At 37.7% G+C, this 27,913-nt stretch overlaps 1 protein-coding gene across 1 annotated transcript in view; it reads left to right on the top strand.

The window, feature by feature from the left end:
* TRPV1 (transient receptor potential cation channel subfamily V member 1) overlaps nt 1-27,913 on the top strand; it is a 636,007-nt gene that overhangs the window by 385,380 nt on the left and 222,714 nt on the right. Inside the window, exon 11 of the mRNA XM_044054872.1 lies at nt 1,932-2,097. Within this exon, the coding sequence (XP_043910807.1) occupies nt 1,932-2,097 (166 nt within the window). The remainder of the gene's footprint in view (nt 1-1,931; nt 2,098-27,913) is intronic.

Here is a 27,913-nt window from a genome sequence, read left to right as displayed (position 1 = left end):
CAGGAAACTTTTATTGTGATGATGATTGACGAGTAAAACTGAATGCATTTATTCCTCATAACCTTCCCTTTTTGTAACATCTGACTAAGGACTACAGACTTTTGGATGCAGTGTAACAGTGTGAATGATCGCTTTACTAATAACAGTCAGCAAATGAAAGGTATGATTTCTTGCCATCACTGTGACTGCTGTGTGTTCCTTTGTCTGCATACTTCATTGAATGTATGAACTTTGGCTCCCAATGTAAGTAGTAAGCATTTATCAGGATGTTACACCCAAAAATTAACGGTCATTCATCCCCACTGTCACGACAAGCAGTACTCATTGTGATTGCTGTATTCAATATGTGAGATCGGTAAAGCACACTATCCAAAAACCTGATTTTGCCCCCCTTATTCCTCTTCCAAACCCATTAGCAACATACCAAAATACTTCTTAACAGTGCAGCCAACCCTTTTAAAGTTAACAGACAGTGTTGAACTGAAACATGACCAATTATGCCACTTTGCAAATCTGGTTGCGATAATACGCAAGTACCCAAAATTTCTATAAAGAGTCAAACAACAAAATCTTGTGTGGAAGGCATGCTAACCCTCATACTTCAGTCTTCTCAGCTCACCCAGCTTCCTGAAAGTGCCTACATTTTGTCACACATTTCAGATAAAGTTTAGTAATTTAGGAATGAAACTGCTTTCAAAAGAGCTGCCTTCAGCAGATAGGAAGTTGCAAGAAAAGAAACATTTTGTTAATTGCTTATGTATGTTGGTGTATCTGTATTTATTTATATATTTTATAACTGGATATGTCCACCAGATATTCTGTAAAGTCTTCCCAGGAGTCACTGGCTGCTAGCATCAAACTACGACAAACTAAACACTGTCACATCTCAGTCCTCCTAATTCCATTCTCTATTTCCAATTTCCTCTCTTTTCTCCAGCTTATGCCTATTTACCTTCCATCTAGCATGATCCAAACTGGGGATATTTTATTTGTATCTCTGAAATTAACTCGGCCTCCTATCAATACCTTTATTTTATTAAGCATTTGTTAATCAAGGTAGAACACCCGGCTAATTATATATACTAAATATGCGATCATACAATACCCATGAATTGGAATATTCCCTTACCTGGGATTTGTCAGCCTCACACCTCTGTCAACTATCTATCTGTGTTGTACAAATGGTGTCAACCAAACAGATGTCAGCATTGGGTCCATTCAGTTGGGTATAAGACACCCATATATAGAGATATAGATACTGATACAGATGTAGATGTTATTTAATGCACTTATAATCAAATACACTGTATGTCAAATGTTTTCACTATAGTGGCAAATGGCTACCAGTAAAATGTAACAATGGAGCTATGTGGATTTCAAGTCATAAAGCTATACATGCGGCAAAATGTGTTGCTTGAGAAGGACTACAAAATATTCTTCAACAGGATTTAGCTCATATATAGAAATAAAATGTATTAGATCAATACAACTATGCAGTAATGTGATGGACTATGGTAAAACAGACAAAAGAATTAATAACTAGTAAGTAGTGATAAATCAGAGTTTGCAATCCTTAAAATTATCAGCATTTTGAGGTAATGCAACACTATGACTGTAGTATTTATGTGGTGAGAAAACTCCATAAGGAAAATGTCTTTATTTTAAACTTGCTTCAGGACAGAAGCTGTGTATCAGTAGGAGACATACTCCAAGCTTCTTACCTACCTATCAAGCCCACATGGCTTAACACTCAACTAGTGGATATAAATGTCTTACCAGTGGGTCATCATATAGGTCAGTCCAATGTCAAGCAGATGTAGTTTGTTTTAGCCATGCATGTGGGGCTTTAAATATCCGCTTATTATTATAAGAAACATGTTTTTTGTGGTTTGAATATTAAGACTTCAATTTAATAGATCATCATGTTTTAGTTTTTTGCAGGGTTTTTTCTTGCTGTCTGCCGCAGTTATGTACATCTGTGGAAGAGAAGAATATGTGGCCTTCTTGGTGTTTTCATTGTCAGTTGGATGGATAGATGTTCTCTACTATGCCCGAGGGAATCAGCACATGGGAATCTATGGTGTCATGCTGCAGAAGGTGAGACTCAAGACACATGCTGAGAAGGTCAACTGATCGACTGACAGCAGTCTTGTACCCAAAAGGAGGAATGCATGATCTTTTTTATAGATGCAGACAGAAGATTTTAAAAGGATTCTAAAAACGGTAGCTGCATCACAGTTGTCATACTTTAGAACCCAGAACCAGGAAAATGAACAGTGAATTCACCAGCATTGTATAGTACTTTCTGGATATCTAGTCTTCCTGAAATTACTTACATTGATTAGAGAGTTACATGGTTAAAACCTACTGCATGGGAAATTTGGGAAGGGGTAAAGCCCTCCACATAAAAATGAGTCATTTAGTTGCTTCTTCACTCTTCTAGCTGTGACTGAATGGACTTTGACATGTTCAGTGGGGTGACCCATATTTGTTACAAATAACTCATTTGAAAAATGGTTAATAAAACAATTTGTTCTTTACAAAAAGTCATGGCAAATGCAACAGTGGAAGTGCATGAAGGGCACATGCAGCCAATTGCTAAACTACAAATAAGTAGATGCAACAACTGAATTACTAGAACTTAGCAACTAAAAACACAATCAATCCATTCATAGCATCTGCAAAAAAATAGGAAGCAAATTCTTTAACTGGGTTACAAGTTTAAGGTAATGATGGAGTGAAGACTTGTTCTGAACCTTACCTTAACTCTGATTGCACTTCCTCACTTGCAGTACTTATCTACCCAGAACCAGGCCCATCTCCTTGTTACTTATCATGCCTTCTTTTCCTTCCCTTGATTCTATACATTCCCTTTTCATTTTTATACGTTTATAACAGTCTCCCCATTTTAGCAAACTGCTCAATCTTTCACTCTGTGCTCATATTTTTGCATGCATTGCAGCACTGTTTTCATATTGTGTATTTAATAATTCACTATAATTTGTGGGTTGTGCTGACCCTCTGTGCTATTTCTGAAATTATGAGGGAGAGAGAGGGAGAAAGGAAGAAACTTTCCCTGCAATAAAAGAAAAAGGAAGCAAGGAAGGAAAAGACAGAAAATTATTAAAGGTAGCAAGAAAAGAAAGAAATGAAAGAGGAAAAGGAAGTTAGACACAAAAGAAGGAAGAAAATAGGATGAAGGAAGAGGAAAGAAAGAAAGAAAAACTTTTGTTTCAGCAAGGACGGAGTGTCAGATGGATAATTATTGTCAAGTATGGCCCTGAGGAATGCAATCATACTCATCAAGGTTGTCTGGGATGAAATAACCCTTTTAGAGCAGAGTCCCAATGGCATACACTCCAAATACAAAAGTAATTTTACAAGTATTAGATAGATCAATAAAACGTTACAGGTAGTATATAGGTGGTCAGTATATTTCATATCATATTACATACACAAAAATATAGATGATCACTTATGCTGACATAAGAATTCAAATGCAAATGTGCACTATAAAGGTAAAAATTGTATACGTCATAATCTATTTTAAGGTTTATTAGGTTGAAAAGTATTAAGATTTTATTTGAACAGTTAAGCAACTAGAAGTCTAAGCAAGACAGATCAAATAAGATTCAATATAGTGCAGGAAGGAAGGAGAAACATCAGAAACAATCTAGTTAGAATGTGCAGTAGATATTATTGAAACAGATGAGAAAACAGTGAGAGCAGGGGGAATAAGCTATTGAATGGAGAGTTGGAAAATAATGTCCACATCATGGCTTTACATGTTGCAGTGACTTCTCAGTCAGAATCATACAAGGATGCTGGATACTGCTTTAGATATAGATGATCAACACAGCATCTTTACAGGTTCTAATAGGTCAACACAGACCATTGTAGATTTATTACATTTATTGATGTTTTAGGTGATATAAAACCTCATTTAGTAATACCTTGAAAACTCACTGCATATTATTTCATATCTCTACTATGAAAAATCATGTATGTAAGTGGACAAATTCTGAAAACTCATCTTTCATATTAATATTTGGAGAAAGGTATACTTATTTAATAGCATTCATAACAGACGTATTCTGTACTATTACAGCTGTTTTATAATACTACACTGTATACACTATAGCCATCTTCACAGAATGACTGAACTCTAACATACTCAGTTTAACTTTTTTAATGCATTACTGTACAAATAGTCCCCAGTGAAAAATTCATAAATGATCCACAATGAATAATGTAGGTGTCAGTTTAAGATGTGAAATTGCAATGATTAGTTTGCATCCTACACACGTATATAACTTTATTTGGATAGTTCAACATTAAGTCACCTGGAGTTTGTTCACCTTCTGATTAGGCTTTCCATAATAAGGAGGTTCAGACAGAATCACTATACAGAGGTGTACAACAGCATCACTTTGCCATGCACACACACACACACACACACACACACACACACACACACACACACACACACACACACACACACAAACTTCACCCAGGGCTTTGAATTTGCAGTTTTATTTTTAATATTTTGTTGCAATGTTTCTCTAAAAAGGTTTCATTGAACTGTACTATATTTCTTTGTGCACACATGGCTACAGTGCAGTATAGCCATCTATAGCTGTATAAGCACACTTGGCTACAGTGCATATAGTCACCTATAGCTGTATATGCACACTTGGCTGCGGTGCAGCATAGTCACCTATAGCTGTATACGCACACTTGGCTGCAGTGCAGTATAGTCACCTATAGTTGTATGAGCACACTTGGCTGCAATGCAGTATAGTCACCTATAGCTGTATACACACACTTGACTACAGTGCAGTATAGTCACCTATAGCTGTATACACACACTTGGCTGCAGTGCAGTATAGCCATCTATAGCTGTATATGCACACTTGGCTACAGTGTAATATAGTCACCTATAGCTGTATACGCACACTTGGCTACAGTGCAGTATAGTCACCTATAGCTGTATACACACACTTGGCTGCAGTGCAGTATAGCCATCTATAGCTGTATATATATATATATATATATATATATATATATATATATATATATATATATATATATATATACACACTTGGCTACAGTGCAATATAGTCACCTATAGTTGTATCCGCACACTTGGCTACAGTGCAGTATAGCCATCTATAGCTGTATATGCACACTTGGCTACAGTGCAGTATAGTCACCTATACCTGTATACGCACACTTCTGTGCAGTTCAGTATAGCCACATATAGCTATATAATTGGAATGATTTTAGAATGCACCTCATATCTGAAGAATATTAATGCCTAACAAATAACTTATGCTGCTAATAACGTAGAGTGCATTAAATCTGTGGGTTTAATGAAGATTGGTATACCTGTTCCAATCTGTTTTTTGATACTGGTGGTGACATATCTAACTAGAATTTATATTTGCAGTTTTGTAGTATTGGCTTTTGGCTATGAGTATATTGCTCATAATCTACTCAAACAGGTCTTTTTATTTTATTCTTATTTTTAAATTTAATTATGTAATTGTTTATTTATGACTGATGCTTTATAGTCACATGTATTTACTAATTTCAATATTGCTGGTCTTCTTCCTGTTCATCTCCATCTCCTCACCTCAGATTCCGGGTCAAGTCCAGGGTGCTTCCGATTCTTCTAACCAGGTCCTGTGCTTTCTTTCCCACATCTCAAGCATTTTCCTTCAGACATAGTAAATGGTTTCACTGACAAAGTCTTCCTATAAGCTTTATCAGAAGAATGAATTATTTGCTCCTAATACCTTGGCTCCTTTGCCAGTTTTCTTCAGTATGGCTGTTATTTTCCTTAAGGATGTGCATCCAAAATCCCATTCTCGCCTTATTTCCTAACCACCCACTTCATCATTATCCTTTTCTTCTTTGAATTATAGCTTTATGCTTGTCTTATGTATGACCCTTAACTGTGTAGCGCTAAAATATCCCTTCAAATCAGGTTATCCTAAATCACCTTATTCTATTGGAAGGATCAGCTTATCCCACTTGGCACTTGCCCTCTTCTCCTCCCAGATAAAATCTTTCATCTCTATTAATTACTGTCCACAACCTCTCCTCTAGTTAATAAAATATGCCTGTCCTGTATATAAAACTAAGGGGCTAAAAATATTTTCACTGCTAATATCTTACTATCCATAGCCATAAACAAGAGTTTCCAGTTTCTCACTTTTTTATATTATGCTTTGTTTAGTCTCTTCCCACATATCCTTGGCTGCCATAACAGAATCCTTTCTAACCCATACTCCTAAATACTTCACTTTATCCTGTTCATAGGTTCATAGGTTCATACTAGGCTATCTGCCCTGGGGCATTTATAAGCCTAGCCCGATTGTGTTGGCTTCTTACCGCCACCTTTTGAGTAGTATACTGCTTTTTTTTTTTTAGTTTTTTACTGTGTATAGCCATAGAAAAATTGAACTATTCTCTCTCTCTCATCTCATCATATATACTAAGACTAACTGCCCCCCTGTGGGCTTTTTTTTTTCTAACCACCATTACCACAAGTGAGAAAAAAACACACCTTGTGTCTGTAAGGTAAACACCTTAACTATTAAGCCAACCTCCCACCCTATATATGGGTATTGCTGAACCAATTCATGTGTTGATACATACTTTACTGCTAGCCTTTGTTTTGTCTTCATTAATTGTATTTCCTGAGAAGATGTGAAACAGTCTCAGAATGTTCCAAAACACTGAGATGTCCTTTTCTGTTTTTATTGGGTACAAAATAATATCGCCTGCAAATAATGCCAAATTTTCTGGATTACTATGCAAATTATAATTTGAATTCCCTTATTGTCCTTACAGATGTCTCTAAATATAATGCAAATAACAAATGGGAGAGAGGGCATCCTTAGCTGGTTCCTCTGTTCAGACACAACTTGTCAGAGAGGAAACCTCCCACTTTACGTTTTTGCCTCCAATCCTTCATATATCCTCCTAATTAAACTTATTATTGTATCAGTGGATGCAAATATTTCTATTGCCCCTCTCTCAAATTCCCAGCTTACTGTGTTGAATGCTTTTTCTGCATCCAGACCCACCAACAACAGCAGAATTTTCTTATATTCTGCTTCCCTCTGGATCATCACTGTTCTATTAATGTTTATCCCCTCCACAAAACCACATTGATTCATATCTTACAATTTTGTCAATACCTTTGTCATTTACTTTGCTATTATAGACATAAACACTCATGGTTTAATATTGAGATGGGCCAATATGAACCTAGTCTGATGGGTCTTTACCATCGTTAGGTATTACAGCCACCACAGCTTTCTTCCAGGATGTTGGTGCTTTCCCTCAATTAAAAATACTATTAAAGAAAACCTAGATCTTTATTACTCTCTTCCCTCAGACCTTCTAAACTTCCACAAGAATACTCTCTGTTCCTAGAGACGTATCTGTAGATTGATTGCACATCACCATTTTTATCTCATCTCCTCCTGTTTTAACTATTAATTGTTGAGCCATATCTACCTCTAACCTTGGCATACTTAAGTTTTCCATAAATGTTTCTATTTCTGCTGTTTTTTTCTTGATTTCTACATTCCTCTGCTTTAGACAAATACACATTTTCATAACATTTGTGAAATATGTCTAACACCCCTACAGGATTTTTAGTTATAAGCTCCCTAAGTTTTATTTTATTTCATTTCTTTCTGTTTTCTGGGGTAGATCACTGATTTCCATGGAGCTTTTTCAGACTCTGCCTGGAAGCACTGTCTGGTTAATGGACTTTCTCTGAGTCACACAGTTAGACAATGGAGGCTGAGGAATCAAACCTTACACCGCTGTACCACAGAAAACATATTGCCAACAGCTCCTTAACATTCTAAGCCAACTGCCAGACAAGTCTGGCAACAACCCTTTCTATTGTCTGTTGCCTATGTTGTTGTGCTAAAAGTTTTTGTGCAAAGTTATTATCAAACAACAGTTGCTTAACAGCAGTCTTTCTAAACTCATGCATATTATCCAGATACTCCCTTATTTTCTCTTTAGCACTCTGCATTTGAACCTCTTCTTGTTCTGTGAGATTCCCCTTCTTCTGCAATAATTTAACCTTTATCAGCCCCTCTAAATAATTCTTGTTACTTCTTAACTATATTTCTTTTTCTTTTACTTCAACCCTATTTTTAAACTCAACTTTCATTTTATCCCACTCACAAGCTATAACTTCAGAACAAAATTATATAATCTCTGATAGCTCTTGAATAATTTCCACAACCCATTCCTTAAATTCCTCTTTTTTAACAAGTAGGTGGGGAAAAGGCACTGTCTCACTCTCACTTCATTACCCTGCATCTTTATCTTGGTTGTTAGTGGAGCATCTGAAACAGTTATTGCATGTGTTTTGAAGTGTTCAATTAAATGTATGTGTTCCTAAGAAATATAATTTCTGCCTATTGTACCTTAGAGAATAATATGCAAATTTTTTCCAAGTTCCTACTACTGAATTTGTGTCTTCTATACCAAATATTTTCGTAAATTACATAGGAATTTTACCTTATTTTGTTATACTTTTCCTCTAGGTTCCTCAGATACATCCTCATTGTTGCAAATCAAGTTTCAGTCCTCAACTAATAATATTCCCTGCTGATAGTTGATTATTTAGCCCAACATGTTTGTAACCTCTATACTAGTACTTTTAGGTGGAAAAGAAATACATGCCAGCATAGTCATTATTCCTTACCAGTACCCACTTACTACCACAAATCTACTATTATTATCTTTTTCTTCTTATAACAATACTGGAACACCTCTAGCAATTAGTATAAATTCTCCTTTTTTCCTTTCTCTCTGATATTCTGCTGAATATCCATCCTGAAATTCTTTCTTTATCAAATTCATATGCTTACTTCTTTCTAAGTATGTCTCATCTGGCATTGTTATTTGCACCCTGCATTTCTTAATATTATTCAGTCCTCAACTTTTTGTCTATACCTGTCAAGCCAATTCATGTTCCAAAATAATATGTTCAGTGTAGCCATTATGATAAAATGTATTATTCCCACCTATTATGTATGACTGCTTTCTTAAATGTCTATTTCCAGCTTTTGTGTTACATGCTCCTACTAATGTTTGGCAGAATGATCCTTTGTAGAGTTGCTTCTTATCTCCATTTGAACCTCACATTTTACAAGACTTTTTGTTTTAATGAAAGCTCTCAAAAAAAAAACATAACATATTAAGTTAAAACAAACACACAAAAATATGTACATTTTCAAATAATGAAATTTATCCCTCCTGATAGGAGCAATTCTCGGAAATCAGCAGCTGCACCCACAGGCATTAACTAGTCTAAAATTAAGGTTATCCACACTAAAGTGCATGTTACAGCATGTGCTTTTACTTACACTAATTACTATGTATTTCTGTCTTATCTTTATTCCCCTCCCAGATGTGAAAAACAGTGTATATGCTTATAGAAAACATTAACTTTTAGCCTTAAGAAAAAAGTACAATATCTTTAAATAAAAATAAATTATACACTGTTCTAGTAAATGGATTAAAATATTTAGGTACCACTAGAGCTGCACTCTCTTTTTTGCTTCCAGTAATTTCATACTTTATTTTTTACTGAGCTACTTGCCCTTTCACCTTTTAATTTTACATTTCTCTCAGTAAACAATGTCTAGATGTCTTTATTGTCTTCAACTTTAGTCTATTGTTTTCCTTCTCAACTCACACTGAACATTATTGATTTGCTAAAGGAAAGTTATTCTTTATGTTGTGGGGTCTCATTATTAAAACTCACTTGCTTACACAAAATATTTGCCATTAGATTAAGCTAACAGCATTATTCCAGACACTCATCTATGGAAAAGTAAAAGAAAACATTCATCTGTACATATACACCCCATCCTCCACTTCAACAGCCCAAGACTACAGCCTATTAATTTAAACATGCTTTTGTCCAGCCTTTCTTCTCTTTTTACATTGTAATGTCTACATTTCTTAAAACTAAAAAAAAAACACACACACCTGTTTACTTTATTATCTTTATTAAAAACAACAATCACTAAAACTGTTTTACTATATACCATGCGATTTATATCATGACATGTTTTATAAAAATACTGTTAAGAACAAAAATCATTTTACTTACAATTACTTTTTCTTTTTTTTCATTTTTTTTCCTTTTAACATCCTTTCAAACATTAATGACAGGAAGTGAGGTATATGACTTGTCAGTCTCCCAACAAGTTTAACAAAGTTTCCAAAAATCCAATCATTCCCAGCCACCTCTTCTTATCAAAATATATTTCACAAATATGATTTATGCTTTATGGTTTCACATTTATTCACTAATTTCAGTGTTGCTTGTCTTCTTCATGTTCATCTCCATCTACCAACCACAGACTCTGGTTCAAGTGCATGGTGCTCCTGATTATTCTACTCGACTCCTGTGCTTTTTTCTGTCTCTCAGGCATTTTCTTTTGGAACATTGGAAAATGTTTCACTAGGAAAGTCTCTCTATGAGCTTTATTATCAGAAGAATGAGAACAGAGTCCTCTTCTGTTTGATGGCTCACATTTTGTTGGACAAACTTTTGCATTTCCTCCTAGGCCTGTTCAATATAAAAAATAACTTTAATCCAAGAGGAAAAAACTATTCTAAAGACAGCTGTTTGCTTGAATAAATTTGCTTCTCTACTTCCTGGTGTACAGTAAATAGTCATTTTCAACAAACTTTCTATTGTATCCAATTTTAGATACTTTGCACTTTTGCTACAGTTTTATCAGAATCAATTCATTCTGCTGGTATGATTACATCTTTACTAATACAGGTCTTGGCTGCTTTCTCATGGCCAGGTTTGGAGCATACACACAATGTGCCCTTTCAATTAACAAATCTTCTGTGGAATACCAGTCCAGTTACTTAATTGTGCTTTCATAAAATTAATATAAAGTGTTTCTTCCAGTTACTCTAGTACAGCAGAAAATCACAGGTTTTCTCTGTGTGCTCTGTCATCTAACTACCATTTTTGAAACAGCTCTTCTTGAGCAGTCTCATACTTATCTGCCTTTTCTTCATTTTGACCACTGTTTTTTTTTTTTTTTGCAGTTTTATCAGTTCATCTGAATAGCTGTTTAAAGCCTCTTCCATTTCTCCAGCCTTTTATTTAAGTTGATTTATTCCTGTGGTGATTCAGTTATTTTAATCATTTCTGACCACATTTGACTTACTCATCCTCTAAATTATAGGAAACCATCTCTTGTACCAAAGCTGGAGCTTGAACTGCTTTTTGCTGAACAGCAGCAGGATTTTTTACAGTCAGTGTTTTCTGTACATCTTCTTCAGTTGATTTTCTTTCAGGCAGTCTAAGTTTATTCTTTGGTAGCATCCAGACAATGAACTTTTTATTCAGTAACTGAAATTTACTAAAATAGGCAGAATTACTGGTACTTTTCTATCAGTCTCTTTCTTTTACAATGGGAGAGCAGAAATTAAGATATTGATCAACATGCAGCCATCTTGATAAGTCAATCTTCTCCATCAGTTTTTGTAACTGTTGCACCCTTTCCTGATCTTGCCAATTGTAGCTCTTCCATCTCAGTTTCAACCCTTTCCCTTCTTCCCTCTCTGTCTTTATTGTAATTCATACTGTTGCATGGTCAGATATTTATCTCTCCTGTATTTCTATCTTCTCTACCATTTTTAGAGTTTCCTCTTTCCCTAGTATCCTGTCCAGTCTACTGGTGTAAATTAATGAATTTCTGGTAGATGTGTACACCCTCTTTTCAAAGTTTCTTTCCTCCATATATCTTTCTACTGTTCCTCTTTCTTGTTCCTTTCTAAGTCTCTTTTCAGCTTTATACTGTACTGACATTTGCCAAACAGCCTGTTTTTGTTGGTATCAAGTACAACCCTGATATCCCCTCCTGTGATTTCCTCTCCATCCCTTTTAATCTGAATTCTTTCTTCAAAATACCTGCTGTAAACATCCTCCTTGTTTGGGGGATGCATGCTCCCTGCTGTACATCTCCTTCCAATTATTCTTCCTTGCTGAATGATCCATCTCCCCTCCCCAGTCTTCTGTATCCTTTTGGTCACTACATATAATCCATTTCTGCAATGGGTGGTCATTCCCCTCTTGCCACCTCCCATTTTATTGTCTGTTTTTCTCTTGGGGTACTGTAGGCTTATGATCTTCCCCCCACATTTCACCTTTAATTTGGCTTCCTGGAGTAATAGTATATCCCCTCATATCCTACTCATACTGATGTGCACACTTTTCCTTTTGAATAGGTGCAAAGCTCTTCCCCATGTTCCAGGTTACCAGTTTCAGTCTCTATTCATCCCTTTCTGTTCTCTTTGGCTTTGTAGCCCCTCCTCTCATCCTCGTTGTTGCCTTTGAACAGCTGTCTTCTCTTGTGTTTATTTGATGAGCTGGACCTTCTGTCCTTTGCCACCATTTGTTCCCTTTTCCCATAGACTTGGATTTTCATCATCCAGCCTGTGATTTGAATGAATCTAGACTTGGATTACTCACTTTGTCCTTTTTTCCCAGTTCTGCTTAGTTCCTGTCCTTCTTCCTTTCACTTTTCCATAACAGCCTGTTATCTGTTGTTTGCAACTCCTTTTTCTCATTGTTGCTATTTTTTTGCATTCAGTCCTAGTTGTGTGATAGTTTCATGCAGTCAATTTCACTCTATTAACACATTGCAGCTGAACCTAAGACTGATGTTTCTATAATGATTTATTTCTCTGCGTCTCCCATTTTTCATTCAAGTATATCACAACTCTTTTGCTAACCACTTCAAAGATAAATCAAACTTTTATATGAAAATACAAACATTATAAAATATGGTGTATCATAGAAAAGAACATGTAAAAACAATCTGTCTGCATGTGCCACCTGTCTTTACCATTGCATTTCTGTTACTGCTGGAGCACTGTGTATTTAAAAAATCTTATCTTTGAATAGTGCCCCATGTTCACAGACCCATTAGTTCTTTTTGGTGTACTTTTACCCCCCCCCCTTGTCCTGTCACTTCCATTACTTTAATCTCTTTGTTCTTTTAACATGCAATCATAACCAAATGCCTGCATACAATGGAGTTTACCTAGAGCATCCACTCAGTTTTCTTCACTTGCACTAACCTCTCCTACTTTGAACAGTCTAGCCTGCTCAAGCCCTGCAGGGTTTAGCACTCAGCATTTGAATCCCCTTCAGTTGCAGTGTCTCCTGTTTGTCAGTATGTACTTTTTCTACCAAGTCTTGTAGCTCTGTCTATGTTTCTGCAGCAGTTGCTATCAGACACTCCAGTTTTGTGCTTTGGCCAGCTTCTTGTTTTTAGTGCTATATCTTTTTTGTGCATTCCCCTCATACTACCTCTGTTTTCCATGTTCTTTCCACCATTTCTGTAATCTGCTATGACCAGGATCTTGTCACCCCCACTTATCTTATTTCTCTTTAGTTCCCCCCCTGCCACAGGTGCATCAACATCAGATGTTCTCTGTGGCTCATGTAATATTTCCTTTTCTCAGACCTTTTACAAGTTGTCTGCTGGTCCATTTCTGTTGGGATATTTGAATTTATTTATTTGTGTCTGCGGGTCTATATTACGACGACGAATGCTTAAATGTTCAAATCTGTAAAGATCGACCTTTACAGATCGAACAGTTAAACATTTGAAGTAGTAAAAAACTAAATTAAAAAAAAATAGCAAATACAAGGAAAGGGTTGTAGCAGGGGGCAAGCCCCCCCTGCACCCCCTGCTACTTAAATATACCAACTCCGAGATTGCACTTCAATGAACTACAGTGCGGAAATGGGAAATTTCCCATTCCCTACACTGTAGCATGATATTGGAGTTGGTATATTAAAGTATGGGGGTGCAGGAGGGCTTGCCCCCTGCTTATATCCTTTATTTTTTTTTTTTTTGAGTTGTGAATTTTTTTTTAATTTTTGAAGAAATTCGAACGCTTAACTGTTCGATTTCTAAAGGTCGACCTTTAAAGATTTGAACATTTAAGCATTTGTGCATCTAATATAGACCCGTGTCGTCTTCTCCAATATTCGCTCTGCACAATCACCATTACAAAAGCTTGTGTTTCTTAGACTGTGAGGAGCTGACTTCTGTGTTTCTTCCATATAACAATTAAGACAGCAGGGTAGTTAATCCATGCAGAAATCCCCTGGGCTTCCAATGGTCTAGCAAATCAGCCATTCTTTTCCTTAGGTTATATGCCAATTCAGAATACTCCCCACTAGTTTTATGAACATACTATTAAAGGCATTAGTTTAAGTGTTCTGGTTTGTCCCATAATTTCTTCGTTAAGTTTAGAGCTGTACAAGCATGCTAATATTAGTGTTATGTAGTAGTCTGGAAAACACTGTACAAACTCCAGTATTCTGTTTCAGAAAAAAGAAACAGGCTTTTGGAGTTTGTTAAATCAGCAGATTAACTATGCTTTTCTACAGGAAGGCATACTAAATCGTCAGAAACAGGGCACCACAAATGGAAAAAAGTGTGCATTCCCCTCATCCGGCATGATGATGATGTCATGAAATGGGAGGAAAGTGGGCGAGGAGAGGGGATGAGAGGGGCAGGGTTGTGGGAGGTGCAACTGGTGTGACCTATGTCTGGTTTTAGCCACAGCAAAAGGTGGCAACCCTAGCTAATATGTGTCTCTCTCCCCTTGCACCTCTCATCCTGTCAGCTCTGTGGTTTCTTTCTGTTATTGTTCTTGTAATGTGGGTAACTGAAATCTTGTTTCCAGTAAGTTTACCGTCATTCTTTCTGATGCTGTATCCAGGGCATGCTTTGACATTCCTATTATTGCTTCTAAAACCATCTAGACTTACAAAGCTGATATAAGTATTTTTTTTGCAGTTGCTCTTACTATTTAACACTTCGGTGCTGCATTTATTGATTTGGTTGAATTTAACACAGTTTTCAGCCTGCTGCTCTTAGGTTGTTTTAACAGTATTCTCATATTCCATAACCTCCTTTCATACTGAAAAAAGCTGTTCTGAGCTTGCCAGAACTCTCATGAGTCTGCCAAAATATTATCTTATGTTGTGCACTTTTGTCTGTATGTTGCTGAACATTTCTCAGGGTTAGTGAACTTAATTCCAAGGATTCCTGATACTGCTGGAATTTTGTAAAGCATTTGTTACTGCACTTGAGCTAATATAGTATAGTATACAAGCAAATCTCTCCAATTTAAAATCCTCTAGATGAAGTTCTCGCCATGGTCAACCACTGTTCACAGTTGCTCGAAGAGTTGACAGTTTGTGCAGAGGGGTGTACCACTGCAGGTCACCAAACTGGAGCTACTCAAAGTTTTTCAACTTTTCACAGCAGTCTGGAGAGAGTCTGCTGAAATCCAAAGCATCCACTGTTAAAATTGAAAAAATAAGTACTTTTTGAGTTTTCTTTGCACTTTGCTACCTGTATTTTATCATTTTGCTGCCTCATTCTCTTGATTTTTACTGTATTTTTCTGCACTTTAAAAAAGCTGTTATGTTGCCTTAAGTAGCTAGTACATAGCATAGACCGGATTCAGATCTGCTGAATCTAGACTGTATTGTTACACTCGAGCACTATTCCAGCCATCTTAAATTAGTAGAAGTGTGTAGTCTGAGCCTAATCCTACCTGGAGATTACTGGAGGAAAGCTCATTGTGTGGTTTCTTATTGGTAGTTTAGCTTAAAAGTGTTTAATTTCACCTGTATTTAAATCTCCCATTTGCATGGGTTTAACCTTTTCTAACCAGAGCTGCTCAACATTTTGCAACTTTTGCCAGAGGTCTAGAGAGATTCTGCTGAAATCCAACACATTCACTGCTAAAGTCGAAAATATAAGTACACTGTAAGTTTCCTTTGTACTTTGCTGACTGTATTTTACAATTTTTCTGATTTTTACTGTATTTTTCTGAACTTTAAAAAAGTTGTTCTTTTGCTTTACATAGCTACTATATAGCATAGACTAGATTAAAATCTGCTGAATCTAGACTGTATTGTTACACTCGAGCACTATTTCAGCCATCTTACATTAGCAGGGCCCTGCCTGTACCCTTGTGGCAAAAGTGTGTAGTCTGAGCCTCATCTGAGTTGGAGATTACTGGAGAAAAGTTCCTTGTGTGCTTTCCCATTGGTAGTTTAGCTTAAAAGTGTTTAATTTTACCTGTATTTACACATTTTATTTGTGTGTAGCTGTGCACTGCTCAACGGAGTTCAGTGGTACCCTGTATAGACACAAACACCTTGAAAGACAATTTTCTCCTAGACATTAGTTAGTGAACCCTCCCAAGCTTCTCTGCTGCATTGTGGGAAACTCATTTGTGCACAGAGAAGTGTTGCCATAGTCTTCCCCATAGCCTTCAATAGAATAGGCTCTTTTGTTAATCCTAGAGCAAAAATCTGGTCAAACTTGCCCATTCCCAATAGTAGTTATGGTAAAAACCTGTCGTAATGGATGGTCAGTTTCCAACTATTTCTCCAGCCAGCCTGATTACATGGGCATCCTGAGTCAATGTAGTAATTGCCTCATGTATACTGACAGCCATTTACTCCTAAAACAAACAAATACAATATGTGAGAGATGTAATTACACTATGAATTTGGAATCAGTTCTCTCACATAACTACAGACCGGACATCAAAAAGGTTGTCAGCACACATACATCACCTCTCACACAAAAGGTCACAACAGATAAACCCACATATGTGGAGGTACTCAGTAAAAGTCTACCAAAAGATCAGAGACCTCCCAAGTGCAAAACACTTGCACACACTGCAAAGAAAATAGAATCTACTACACATAACAACAATGCACACACACCAGTGTCACAGCAAATACGTTCATAAGGCAAATCACCTCAAAACCAAATGTCCTGTTCATAGGCAACTCCAATATGAGACATGCAGATGTCCCCTTCACCAGGCTGGACAAGGAGAAGTTCATGGTCAGCTGCCTGCCAGGTGCCAGGATCTGTGGAATCACACATGCACTCAAGTCACTCAGCAACAATTACCGCTATGACTATGTCATAGTACATGTTGTGGTGAATGACTTGAGATGTACCTCTCTAGACTATATGAAGGGAGACATGACTGTACTCTCAGATTACATGTCTCAGGCAGGTATGTCCCTAGCCCTAAGCAACATTCTACCTTCACCCAGGATGATGCCACAATATAGACAAAAAATGACTGACTTCAACAATTGGCTTATCTTCTGGTGTCAATCCATGGGGATCCAGTATCTGTCAGCCTGGGAAGGCATGGTTGACAGACATCATTGCTTTGCCAGAGATAGTCTTCACCTGTCTCCTCTAGGCTTTCGGATACTGGCAAAGGTGCTTGCCTTCCCCATAGTGCCTTTTTTTAGGCAATGTCAATTTCCAACGTAAAAAAATCCACAGACAAACTCATGGTTATGCTGCTTAATGCTAGGTGCCTAAACAGGAAACTGCACTCCCTGGAAGCACTCCTCACCTTTGAAGATGCTGACATATGTGCATTCAGTGAGACATGATTCAAGGCTGCAGACAGTACCCCAGCCATGCAAGGCTACAATGCCTTCCACAAGTTCAGACCCCAAAACAAGTGTGAAAGAACCAAAGATGGTGGTGTAGCCATCTTCACTAAAGCCAAATACACCTCGAGACTGGTTAAACAGTATGACTGTCTTGAACTACTCCAGATCCAATTAACTATAGGCAAAGCACCCTGCCATATCATTGCTAGCTTTAGGTCCCCCACCATGAACCAAGAGAAATACACTGCCTACCTGGACTAAGAGTCACTCACTATACAGCCAAACACTTTGGTCATGGGTGATTTCAACTTTCCTTTCATCGGACTGGGCAACATACATGAGCACAAACATGCTTGACCTGAGGTTCCTGGACTTTGTCAATACAAATACCCTGGAACAGCTAGTCTGCACCCCCACAAGGGGCTCAAACGTCCTAAACTTAGTAGTTACCAACATGGGAGGTCACTGCAATACCCCCTATGTGTTGCCCTCCCTGGTAAGGTCTCACCATAAATCTGTCTTGTTTGAAGTAACAGTTAGACCTGACACCCCCATAGGAGCAAAAAAAATGAAAAATTTCTCCAAAGCAAACTACAGCCTACTAGATGATGATATAAAAAGTTTCAAACTCCCTGTTAACACAACCAACAATGACTCCTATGTAGAGCAGTACATGAATGCTCTGTATAACCACCTAAACAACTGTATAGACTCAGCTGTACCTGACCAGATCCAAACCAGGTCCTCATGAAAAAATAGGTGGACCTCAAGTATAAATAGGTTATATAACAAAAGGAAGATAATGATGTCTAAACACAAGAAGGAAATTACTCAGCAGAAGAATACCCTCCACAGCTTGAACAAATAAATCAGATATCTTGTAAAGTCCTCTAAAGCTAGTTATGAAGCTAAATTATCATCCCTAGCAAAGAATAATCATAAGGCATTCTTTAGCTACATCCAGAATCTAAAATAGAATGCCCAGCTATGTGCTAAATCTACAGTGGACAGTATCTCTCATACTGAACCTGAGGAAATTCTCAACCTGCTAGCAGACAGATTTGGCACAAGCTTCACCAACCTGACCCCACCAGCTATACCCCCAAAGCATACCTGACACCAGTCCACTACCTATTATCTCAAAGAGAAGGTCATATCCATGCTCTCCAAGGCCAAGAACATGGCCTCTATGGGACCAGATAACATTTCAGACTGATTTCTAAACAATCTGAAACAAGACCCAGCAGAACCAATTGGCAATGTCTTTAACCTCAACATGAGCACTGGCTTTGTTCCAGCAGAGTGGAGAACAATAACAGTAATCCCCTTGCACCAAGGGGGTTCATCAACTGACCCTGGGATCTATAGATCCATAAGCCTAACTAAACTTATCTGCAAGGCCATGGAAATAATCATCATGGACCTTATCAACAAGGGCATAGGTGACCTTCAAACTCTTGACCTGACACAGTTTGGTTTTGTTAAGGGTAGACCATGCTTATTGAACATGGTGGACTTCTTTGAGAATGTTACCAAAGACCTGGATGATGGCAAAACAGTACATACTGCCTATCTTGACTTATCCAAGGCTTTTGACACAATCCCCCCCTCAGGTATCAGGTATCACTGAGAAACTCTCCCAGCTGAGGATTAGCCCATACATCACTAGATGAGTGGCCAGCTGGCTCACTGACAGAATCCATACTGTCAAAGTTGGGGCTTCCACCTCTACCAGTAGACCAGTTACCAATGGTGTACCACAAGGATCTGTGCTGGGCCCTCTACTGTTTGGAATCTACGTCTTGGAAGTCCATGTAAAAGTAGATAGCTGCGGCTTGCCAAGTTCACTGATGATTACAAACTGGGTGCAATCATTAAATTTCCAAATGATGTTAACATATTACAAAGCGGCTAACACAAACAGAAGATTGGTGCCAAAGCCATGGACTAAAGCTAAATGCAAAAAAGTGCTGCAATATTATCCCCTTTGGCAAAGAGGAAGTCCCTGCAAATTTCAGTATTGAAAACACTCCCCTAAGCTCAAACCTAGTGCTGTGAGACTTAGGCACACAGGTTGATAGCAATCTAAACTTCTATCACCATTTGTCCAGAGTGGTAAGGAAAGCCTTCTACTTTGTACATTTCATAAGTAAGGGCATCGCATCCAAGAGTAAGGATGTTACAACTCTTCTGTACTTGACCCTCATCAGACCACTAATAGAGTACAATGCTCCCTTTTGCATGTAATTCATTAGACACATGAAGCAGCTGCAGAGACCACAGAGGTTCCTTACCAAGAAAATTCAGGACCTCCAGAACATAACCTATATGAAAAGACTGAAAGCCCTATCACTGTACTGTGTATCCTACAAGTTGCTGAGAGGTGACTTGTGCCTGTCCTAGAGAGCAGTCTCTGACCCTGCCCAAATTAAAATGTTGTACATCCGCAGATTAAATGGGACAAGAGTCACTCACTCCAGGGATCTCAATCTAGCCTGCAACATTAACAGAACATGCTTGAGAGACAGATATCTCTCCTTGAGATTGCAGCTCTTCTGGAATAAAATCCTAATTCACATGAAGCAGAGCTCCTCAATAACTCTATTTCAAGTGCAACCTAGACAACTGGATGGGAGACCGTAAATTCACCCTGGGTGGCACCTATATCCCTCATGGACAGGGGCAGTTGGTGCTGATCCTAGACTCACTCTGTGAATAATGACCACCTAACCAAGGTCAGTTAGGGAACATGAGTATAACATGGCTAAGTTTGTAAAGGCCGTAGAGCCATTAGCCTAGTAACCTCCTATGAACCTGTTTTCTTGTTTGCTATTTTACTTTTTTTTCTATTTCTGATAGACTTTTACTGTGTTCCTGTACCTTTGATTTCAAAGCTACTCTATTCTTTTCCAAGTCTTGGATTATTTCTTTCAGCTTACTCACTTCTATTTGTTGATTGCCTATTGTTTCCCTCATTAGAGCTACATCATCTGCAACTGCCATCAACTTTTGGAATAGTTTACAAAGTTGCTTTTCCTGTGGAGCTGCTTTAAACTCTGTCATCTGTTGCATCCTTTTATCTTTGTTCTTCATCCTGTGATTGTTCTTGTTCATTTCACCTGGAACTGGTTGATTAATTACTTTTTCCTGAAAATTTGTCCACAATTCTGAGTCTAAGTGCCAGTGTTACTCAGGCTCTCTGGCACCCTTCTGGGTTTAGCATTTTTCCCAGAAAATGGTATAGCACTATTAGATTTGGAACAGCTTTGATGATGGTGACCTGTTATTGTAGGTGCACTCAGAGCAGGTAACTGAAGGATTTCTACTGAAGCCTGCTCTTAGAAGTTCTAGGACACTTTGGTAAGGATTTTTATGGCATCAGCATATGATGATTTAGTGTGTCCTTTTTAAGACTATGGTAGTGGTTGAGGAAAGGGTGTGACTGTGTGCTACTCACTGCATATTGTTGTTTATGAGAGGGGTATCTCCATATTAGCTAGGAATTTATACCTCATAAAGCAGTTATTACAAAGTGCTAGGAGTTTGGCAACAGAAGGAGAACAAGTTTGCTGGCCTTCCGTATTGTCCACTGCTTTAAGTGTTATCTGCCTGTGTGCACAAGGATGCTAAGAGTGGCTAACGGATTACTGTGGGGAATACTAGCTGACTAATATCATTGGTATCAACAGAGCGATACACAGCTTGCAGGTGCTCTCAGAACAGCTAGATTCCAATAATAGCAGTCAAGTGAAGAGAAGTGCAAGCTAATACTGCCCTGGACATAACTAAGCAGCTTCCAACCCAGGGAGCAATTGATGATTTGGGAGATCTTATTAAGGGGAAAATGAAAATGCACTCATTACCCACTATTCAACTACAGCTACAGTGGCACTCTACAGTTCTCAGCTCAGCACTCGCCTGAGCTATAAGTCGCAATTAAATAACGCAAATGAAACAACCGAACCAACCAGCAAACAACACTGGTAAGCCCAATGGTGTTCAGACACTTTAGAAATGGCAGCACTTAACCTTGTCTCACAAGAATGACAGTTACATTTTTTTAAGATGGATCCCAACACCTGGCTGAAAAAGCTGTTATAGTTAAAAATAAATAAATAACACAGTTCCAGATTAAATGCTTCAAAATAGTTCCAGCAACAGGAATTGCAAAAGAAAATCTAGATCAGTAGAGTTTTTAATTCCCTAGCGTGGAGAAACTCAGAAAATGTGTCAAATTAGGTTGAAAATATCTCCAAACCAGTGCACAGATGTACAGCTTCAGTTTAATCCAGCTCAAAAGGACATCGACTTAACATTCAGCTGTGCTATAAATAGCAAGTAAATAAAATAGCTACTACTCTTTCCAAGATGGCCTCTAAACCTGGCTAAACAAGCAATTATTGTTTAAGGAAAATAAAGCAGTTACTGTTTAGATGTTACAAAACAGTTCTAGCAACAAGAATAGCAAAACAAAATCAAGTACAATACAGTTTTTACTTCCTTGGTGTAGATTAACTTGGAAACTTTGTCAAATTAGGTTGAAAATGTTTCCAAAGCGGTGCACTAGGGTGCAACGCCAGTTTAATCCAGACACTATGGTTGCTCGGTAGAGTCATAAATCTTAGAATTTTATTTTCAGCAGATTGAAGTAAGGTATTTTGGGCCATGCAGAGAGCAACAAGTGAAAGGCTCTATTCAGGCCTAGACAGAAGGGCAATTATTTGCTATAGGTCTTGTAGTATGTAGGTTCATAGGTTGGTACTAGGCTATCTGCCCTAGGGCCTATACAAGCCTAGCCAAACAATCCCCCGGATATTTCTTCCCATAATATTTACTTCCCTGGAAGCCTGTCTAGCAGGGCGACTGATGTGATCCCCTGGGTGAATTTCCTATCTCCCATCCAATCATCAAGATTCCTTGAAGAGGGCCAAGGAGGCGCTCGCTTGACATGTATGGGCAGTCTCTTCCAGAGTATGGGGAGACTCTGGGTCAGGAACCTATCCCTCCAGCATGTTTTGTTCATTGCGATGACAAGGTTTACATCCCTGAAGCATGTGGCTCTGAGGAATTGAGATTTCTTTAAGTGGAGCATGTCCAACAGCTCAGGGTTTGACATGGCCTTGTATGTTAAGCAGAGATCACCTCTGAGTAGACGATTTGCCACAGAGTATAGCTGGAGTTTTTTTACATGGTCAGCAAAGGGCATCTGCTTTAGGCCTGTGATTCTTTTAGTGAGGTATTTCTGCAGCCTTTCCAGCTGTTGCAGATGTACTCTATAATGGGTCTAATGAGGGATGAGTACAGTGACACAATGACCTCCTTTTTTCTGGATGAAAAGCCCTTAGTGATGAGGTGTGCCACATAGAAGGATTTCCCTGACTGTTGTGGCGATGTGGATATTGAAGGTAAGACCACTGTCCACCTGTGTCCCTAAGTCTCTCATCACACTTTCGGTGTTTAGTGTACTGCCACCTATGTGGTAATTCATGGGTACATGTTTTTTCCCAAAGGGGATAACTATACATTTCTTGGTATTAAGCTTGAGCCCATGGCTCTGGCACCAAGCATCTGTTTGCAGAATATCCACATCATTTGGGGATTCTATAATGGCTCCCAGTTTGCAGTCATCTGCAAACTTTGTTCGACAGAGTCCCTTAGTGTTGGCCTGTACTTCAGATAAATAGATGCCAAACAAGAGCGGTCCCAGGACTGAACCCTGAGGTACTCCACTTGTCACTTGTCTGGAGCTGGATTTGGAGTCAGCTACTTTTACTGTCTGGGTTCTATCAGTAAGCCAGTTGGCAATCCATCGAGTGATGTAGGGATTTATGTCAAGCTTAGTAAGTTTATCTATGATTTCGGAGTAGGGGATGGTGTTGAAGGCCTTGGTGAGGTGACCACCTTACCCTCATCCACAGCTTTGGAGACTGATTTGAAGAAGTCAATCAGGTTCAGGAAACAAGATCGACCCTTCATGAACCCAAACTGAGTGGGGTCCAGTGTTTGAAGGTTGCCAATGTCTTTGTTTATAAGTTCCATGATAATGCGTTCCATGCTCATGCAGATCAGGCTCATCAGACTGATGGGACGGTAGTTCCCAGGATCCAAGGTGGATCCCCCCTTGTGGAGTAGGATAACTGTAGCTGTGCACCACTCAGTGGCCTCGAAGCCTGAAGAGAGGCTATGATTAAACATGACACTTAGGTGAGGTGCCAGTTCATTTTGTAGCTCATGTAGTACACAGCCTGGGATGTCATCTGGTCCCATAGATGTTGTATTAGCTTTGGAGAGTGTGGTTTCTACCTGTGTGGCCGTGCATACCTGTTATGTGTAAGTCCTCAGTGGTCCATTTATATGGCATAGAGCACTAGTTGAGGAGATAAAGTTTCTTTTATATTAAATCCTTGAATGACTGAATTTTCTTCTAAGACAATCTCTGGACTTTTCTATCTTCATTAAAATTATTATAATGTTAAATTCTTTATTTCTTTGTTTAATTTTATTTATTTTTTAGCTGCAACAGACAAATACACAATTAAATGGCTTGCTTAAGAGCTGTAGAGTTATGCCTCTCAGCTGTCCAGATTTTTGCAGAATGTAAAGATTTTTGCCTCATATTTTGGTGCGTTCTTCATACAATTTGTGTTTTTCTGTTTTTTTGTGGCAAATCAATGAGGACTGAATTCACTAAATAATGAAAGGCATGTGGGTTTCAGACTTCATATCCATCAGAAAATGCATGGTAGCACAAGACCTTTTATTCTAGCAATGTTTTAAGTTTATAACAAGAATATTTAAAATGTGTCCCCCATTATTTTTGGCTTTGTCTAGTTTTTTGTGCTAAGAGGTTGAGAGCTATGTGTACAGTATGCAAGTGAAGACTTGGGAATCAAACCTATGACTAGAGACGAAATTCATTAACAGCATACAGCACCAACCCTATGTGCCATTAAAGGTGCACATTTCCACTATGAGTTTTATTGGACAAAATTAATATAAAGGCAGTATGTGTTGTTTTTTTTTGCTCTTTGTGTTACCATAGTCTGAAGTAACACTTCTTAGAATTTAATTTTGAGGGGACAAAGAATAAGTGGTAAATGACTACAAGTGGAATTGATTTCTGAGAAGAAAGGAAAGTTCAGGGATCAGGTCAACATTGGCTTCTTAGTGATGGAGAAAAACTGAAAAATGGCATGAGAAGAGAATGATGAACATAAAGAATTGTTAGTGTTAATCTTATAACAATACAATTTATATTTATTTTGTTAGTTGTTTTTACATTTACATTGAGCAATCCTTCCAAAATAGGATGCTTTTGCAAAATTTGCTGTTTAGAATTCTCACTAAGGAGGTGGACATGAGACTGTATGTTGTTAGTTTCATCAATATTTATTTTAAGATGTGCAATAAATTATACAAACTGGATTACATTTTATATATATATATATATATATATATATATATATATATATATATATATATATATATATATATATATATATATATATATATATATATACACACATACATACGCACATGGATTCACTTTATAATCTCAAAATACTGAAATATTAAATTTCAGTATCTGGAGACTATAAAGTTGAAAACTCACAAACTCGAAAACCAAAATCGCAAATGTAAACAAAACACTACACCACATACAAACACAAATACACCTACCTTCTGACAATGCAAAAAAGCAAAACAACACAGATGATCATAACAAAACTAACACACACCTACCCTTCCTATAAGCAGGGGGGCAAGCCCCTCTGCACACCCCATATGGGAGGCTGTGCCCCCCACCCCCCCCGCTACTTATATATACTAACTCCAAGGCGGCACTAACCACTGAAAGACAGAAAACCCACCACCACACATTCTACACCCCCCTTGCACAAACACACATCACATACATACAAACATCACCACTCTCAACAGTGACACACTCAGACTCTTACCTACCTACCCTAACCCACGCCTAACACTCCCCAACACACTCACATACACACAAACCATCCCCAAAACCCTTAAAAAAACAACACTTACCTAATGCGCAATCAGTACCGCGGGTTCAATATTTCTGGGTTCGATATTTTGCAGTTTCACGCGACTGTTGATTTGACAATTTGGTCTCCAAATACTGAAATTCGACATTTCAGTATTTCGAGATTAGATTCCAAAGGGAACCTATATATATATATATATATATATATATATATTATATATATATATATATATATATATATACACATCTGCAGTAAAAACCAAACGGTGCTGACAAGAGTTACCTCCAACAACAATGAAATGAACAGTAAAAAAACAAAGCAGGAGGTAGCAGCCACAGCTATGTAGAATGACAGCTTTATTAGTAAAAGAGGCGAGCGCTTTCGTGGCACCAGCCACTTCATCAGACAATCAAAGAACAGTAAAACACAACATTTACACCAAGCTCATCATTACCATCAACTACCCAATTAATCCTTAAAACCATATACCTAGTATAAAATGTTTTATACCTACTGTGAAAATTTTAAAAGCTTAAAATTAAAAACAGCTTGACAATAGAAACAGCATATCACATCATACAATGTAATACATATAATATAAAAGTATCAAAAAGTATAAAAGGTGGAGGGGGTGATACCTACTATTTCTTTAAATCTCTATTTTAGAAGAATGTGTTTAATATTAATTTTGTCTTTCAGGCCTACCCCAATGTTAGCTCATAGCCTTATAATCCATTCTAGTTCCCTAGTTTCTACTCTGTTCCTAACATCTCCACCTCTATTGTCGGTATAGACCTTATCTATTACTAAAAATAAAAGTTTGTGTGTCTCATCATGGTCCCTCACATGCCTGGTTAAGGCATTTGTCTCTATTTCTCGGGTGATATCATATATATGCTCCCTCATTCGGTCTCTCAGCCTTCACGCTGTCATTCCTATGTAGAAGGCAGGACAGACTGTGCAGTGTGCCAAGTATATAATATTTATACTGTCACAGTTAGCTATTATTCTAAATGTAAACTCCATCTTTAGGTCTGAATGTAGAAATCTACTTCCAGTGTCAACGAAGGTGCAGTAATTACATTTATTACAGAGGAAAGTTCCATACCTGACTGCATTTTCTCTTCTTGTTTCCATGGGTTGTGGTCCACATAATAATCTTTTTATAGATTTTTTATTCTTAAAAGCAAACCTCGGGATCTCACCTACCAGCATTTTAACATCATCATCAGCACATAGTATATTCCATTTGTTTTATATACTTCCTGTAGAGATCTAATGTTACTTGAGTAGGATACTTGGACTCTCATAGGTTTCTGACTAACAGTTCCTCCATCTATCATGGTATCCATATCTGCAAAATATGGCTTACCTGTTCCTTCCCTTGCCTCAGACAGACCCACTAATGACTGTTGTATCTCTTTTTCACTGTACCCTCCATGTATGAACCTTTCCTTCATGTTCTTGATCTCTTCCTCATACTTAGTTTGATTAGCTGTGAGTCTTGATGCTCTCAGACCGTGGCCTCTTACAGTGTTCTTAAATCTATGTCTCGGGTGCATGTTCTGCCTATGGAGAGAGCTATTCCTATAACATTCTTTCCTATAGATTTCAGTTTCCAGAACACCTCTATCTTTTTTAAGTATCCTGACATCCAGATATTCTATATCATAGGAATGTTTTATTGAAAATTTAAGGAAGCTGGTACTATTATCTATTTTGTGGAAGAGTGATAGAAATGAGGCTACATCACCACCCCATAAAGTAAAGAGATCATCCACAAATCTCCTGAAGAACTTCAGATGCCTTACCATCTCAGTGAGTAGGAATTCTTTCTCCCACATAGCCATAATAATATTTGCATAGCCATTTGCACATGAAGTGCCCATCCCTTTGTCTATATAAATTTCCTTCAAACAAAAATACATTGCTCTCTAATATCAGTTCCATCAACAATGATAATAAATCAATAACTTGTACATGATATGTTTCTTCTTCCATTAAATACTGTTTGAAGAGCTCAACACCTTTACTATTAGGGATGACTGTGAATAAAGATTTCACATCCAAAGTAATCATGAGCCATCTATCCTCCACGGCTATACTCTTACAAAATGCATACAGATCTTTTAAAAACAGTTTTGTATCAATTAATATATATATGCATTCTTTTTCAACACAGTTTTAAGGTGGTGCTCCACAAAAATGGACAATGGTTCAGTACACCAGTCCCTCCCTGATACAATGGGTCTCATGTGGGGCACTCTGGGATGTTTATGTATTTTGGGGAGTCCTTGTATGATGGTTAGAACAGGTTTATCTACTATTAAGTACTTGAATAGCTCTTGGCTAATAACTC

This window comes from Protopterus annectens, chromosome 13.part0 (genome assembly GCF_019279795.1).
Source record: "Protopterus annectens isolate FY-2018-M chromosome 13.part0, PAN1.0, whole genome shotgun sequence".
NCBI lineage: Eukaryota > Metazoa > Chordata > Ceratodontiformes > Protopteridae > Protopterus > Protopterus annectens.
The sequence above is the reverse complement of the archived record's forward strand: the minus strand, read 5'-3'. Positions and strand labels throughout refer to the sequence as shown.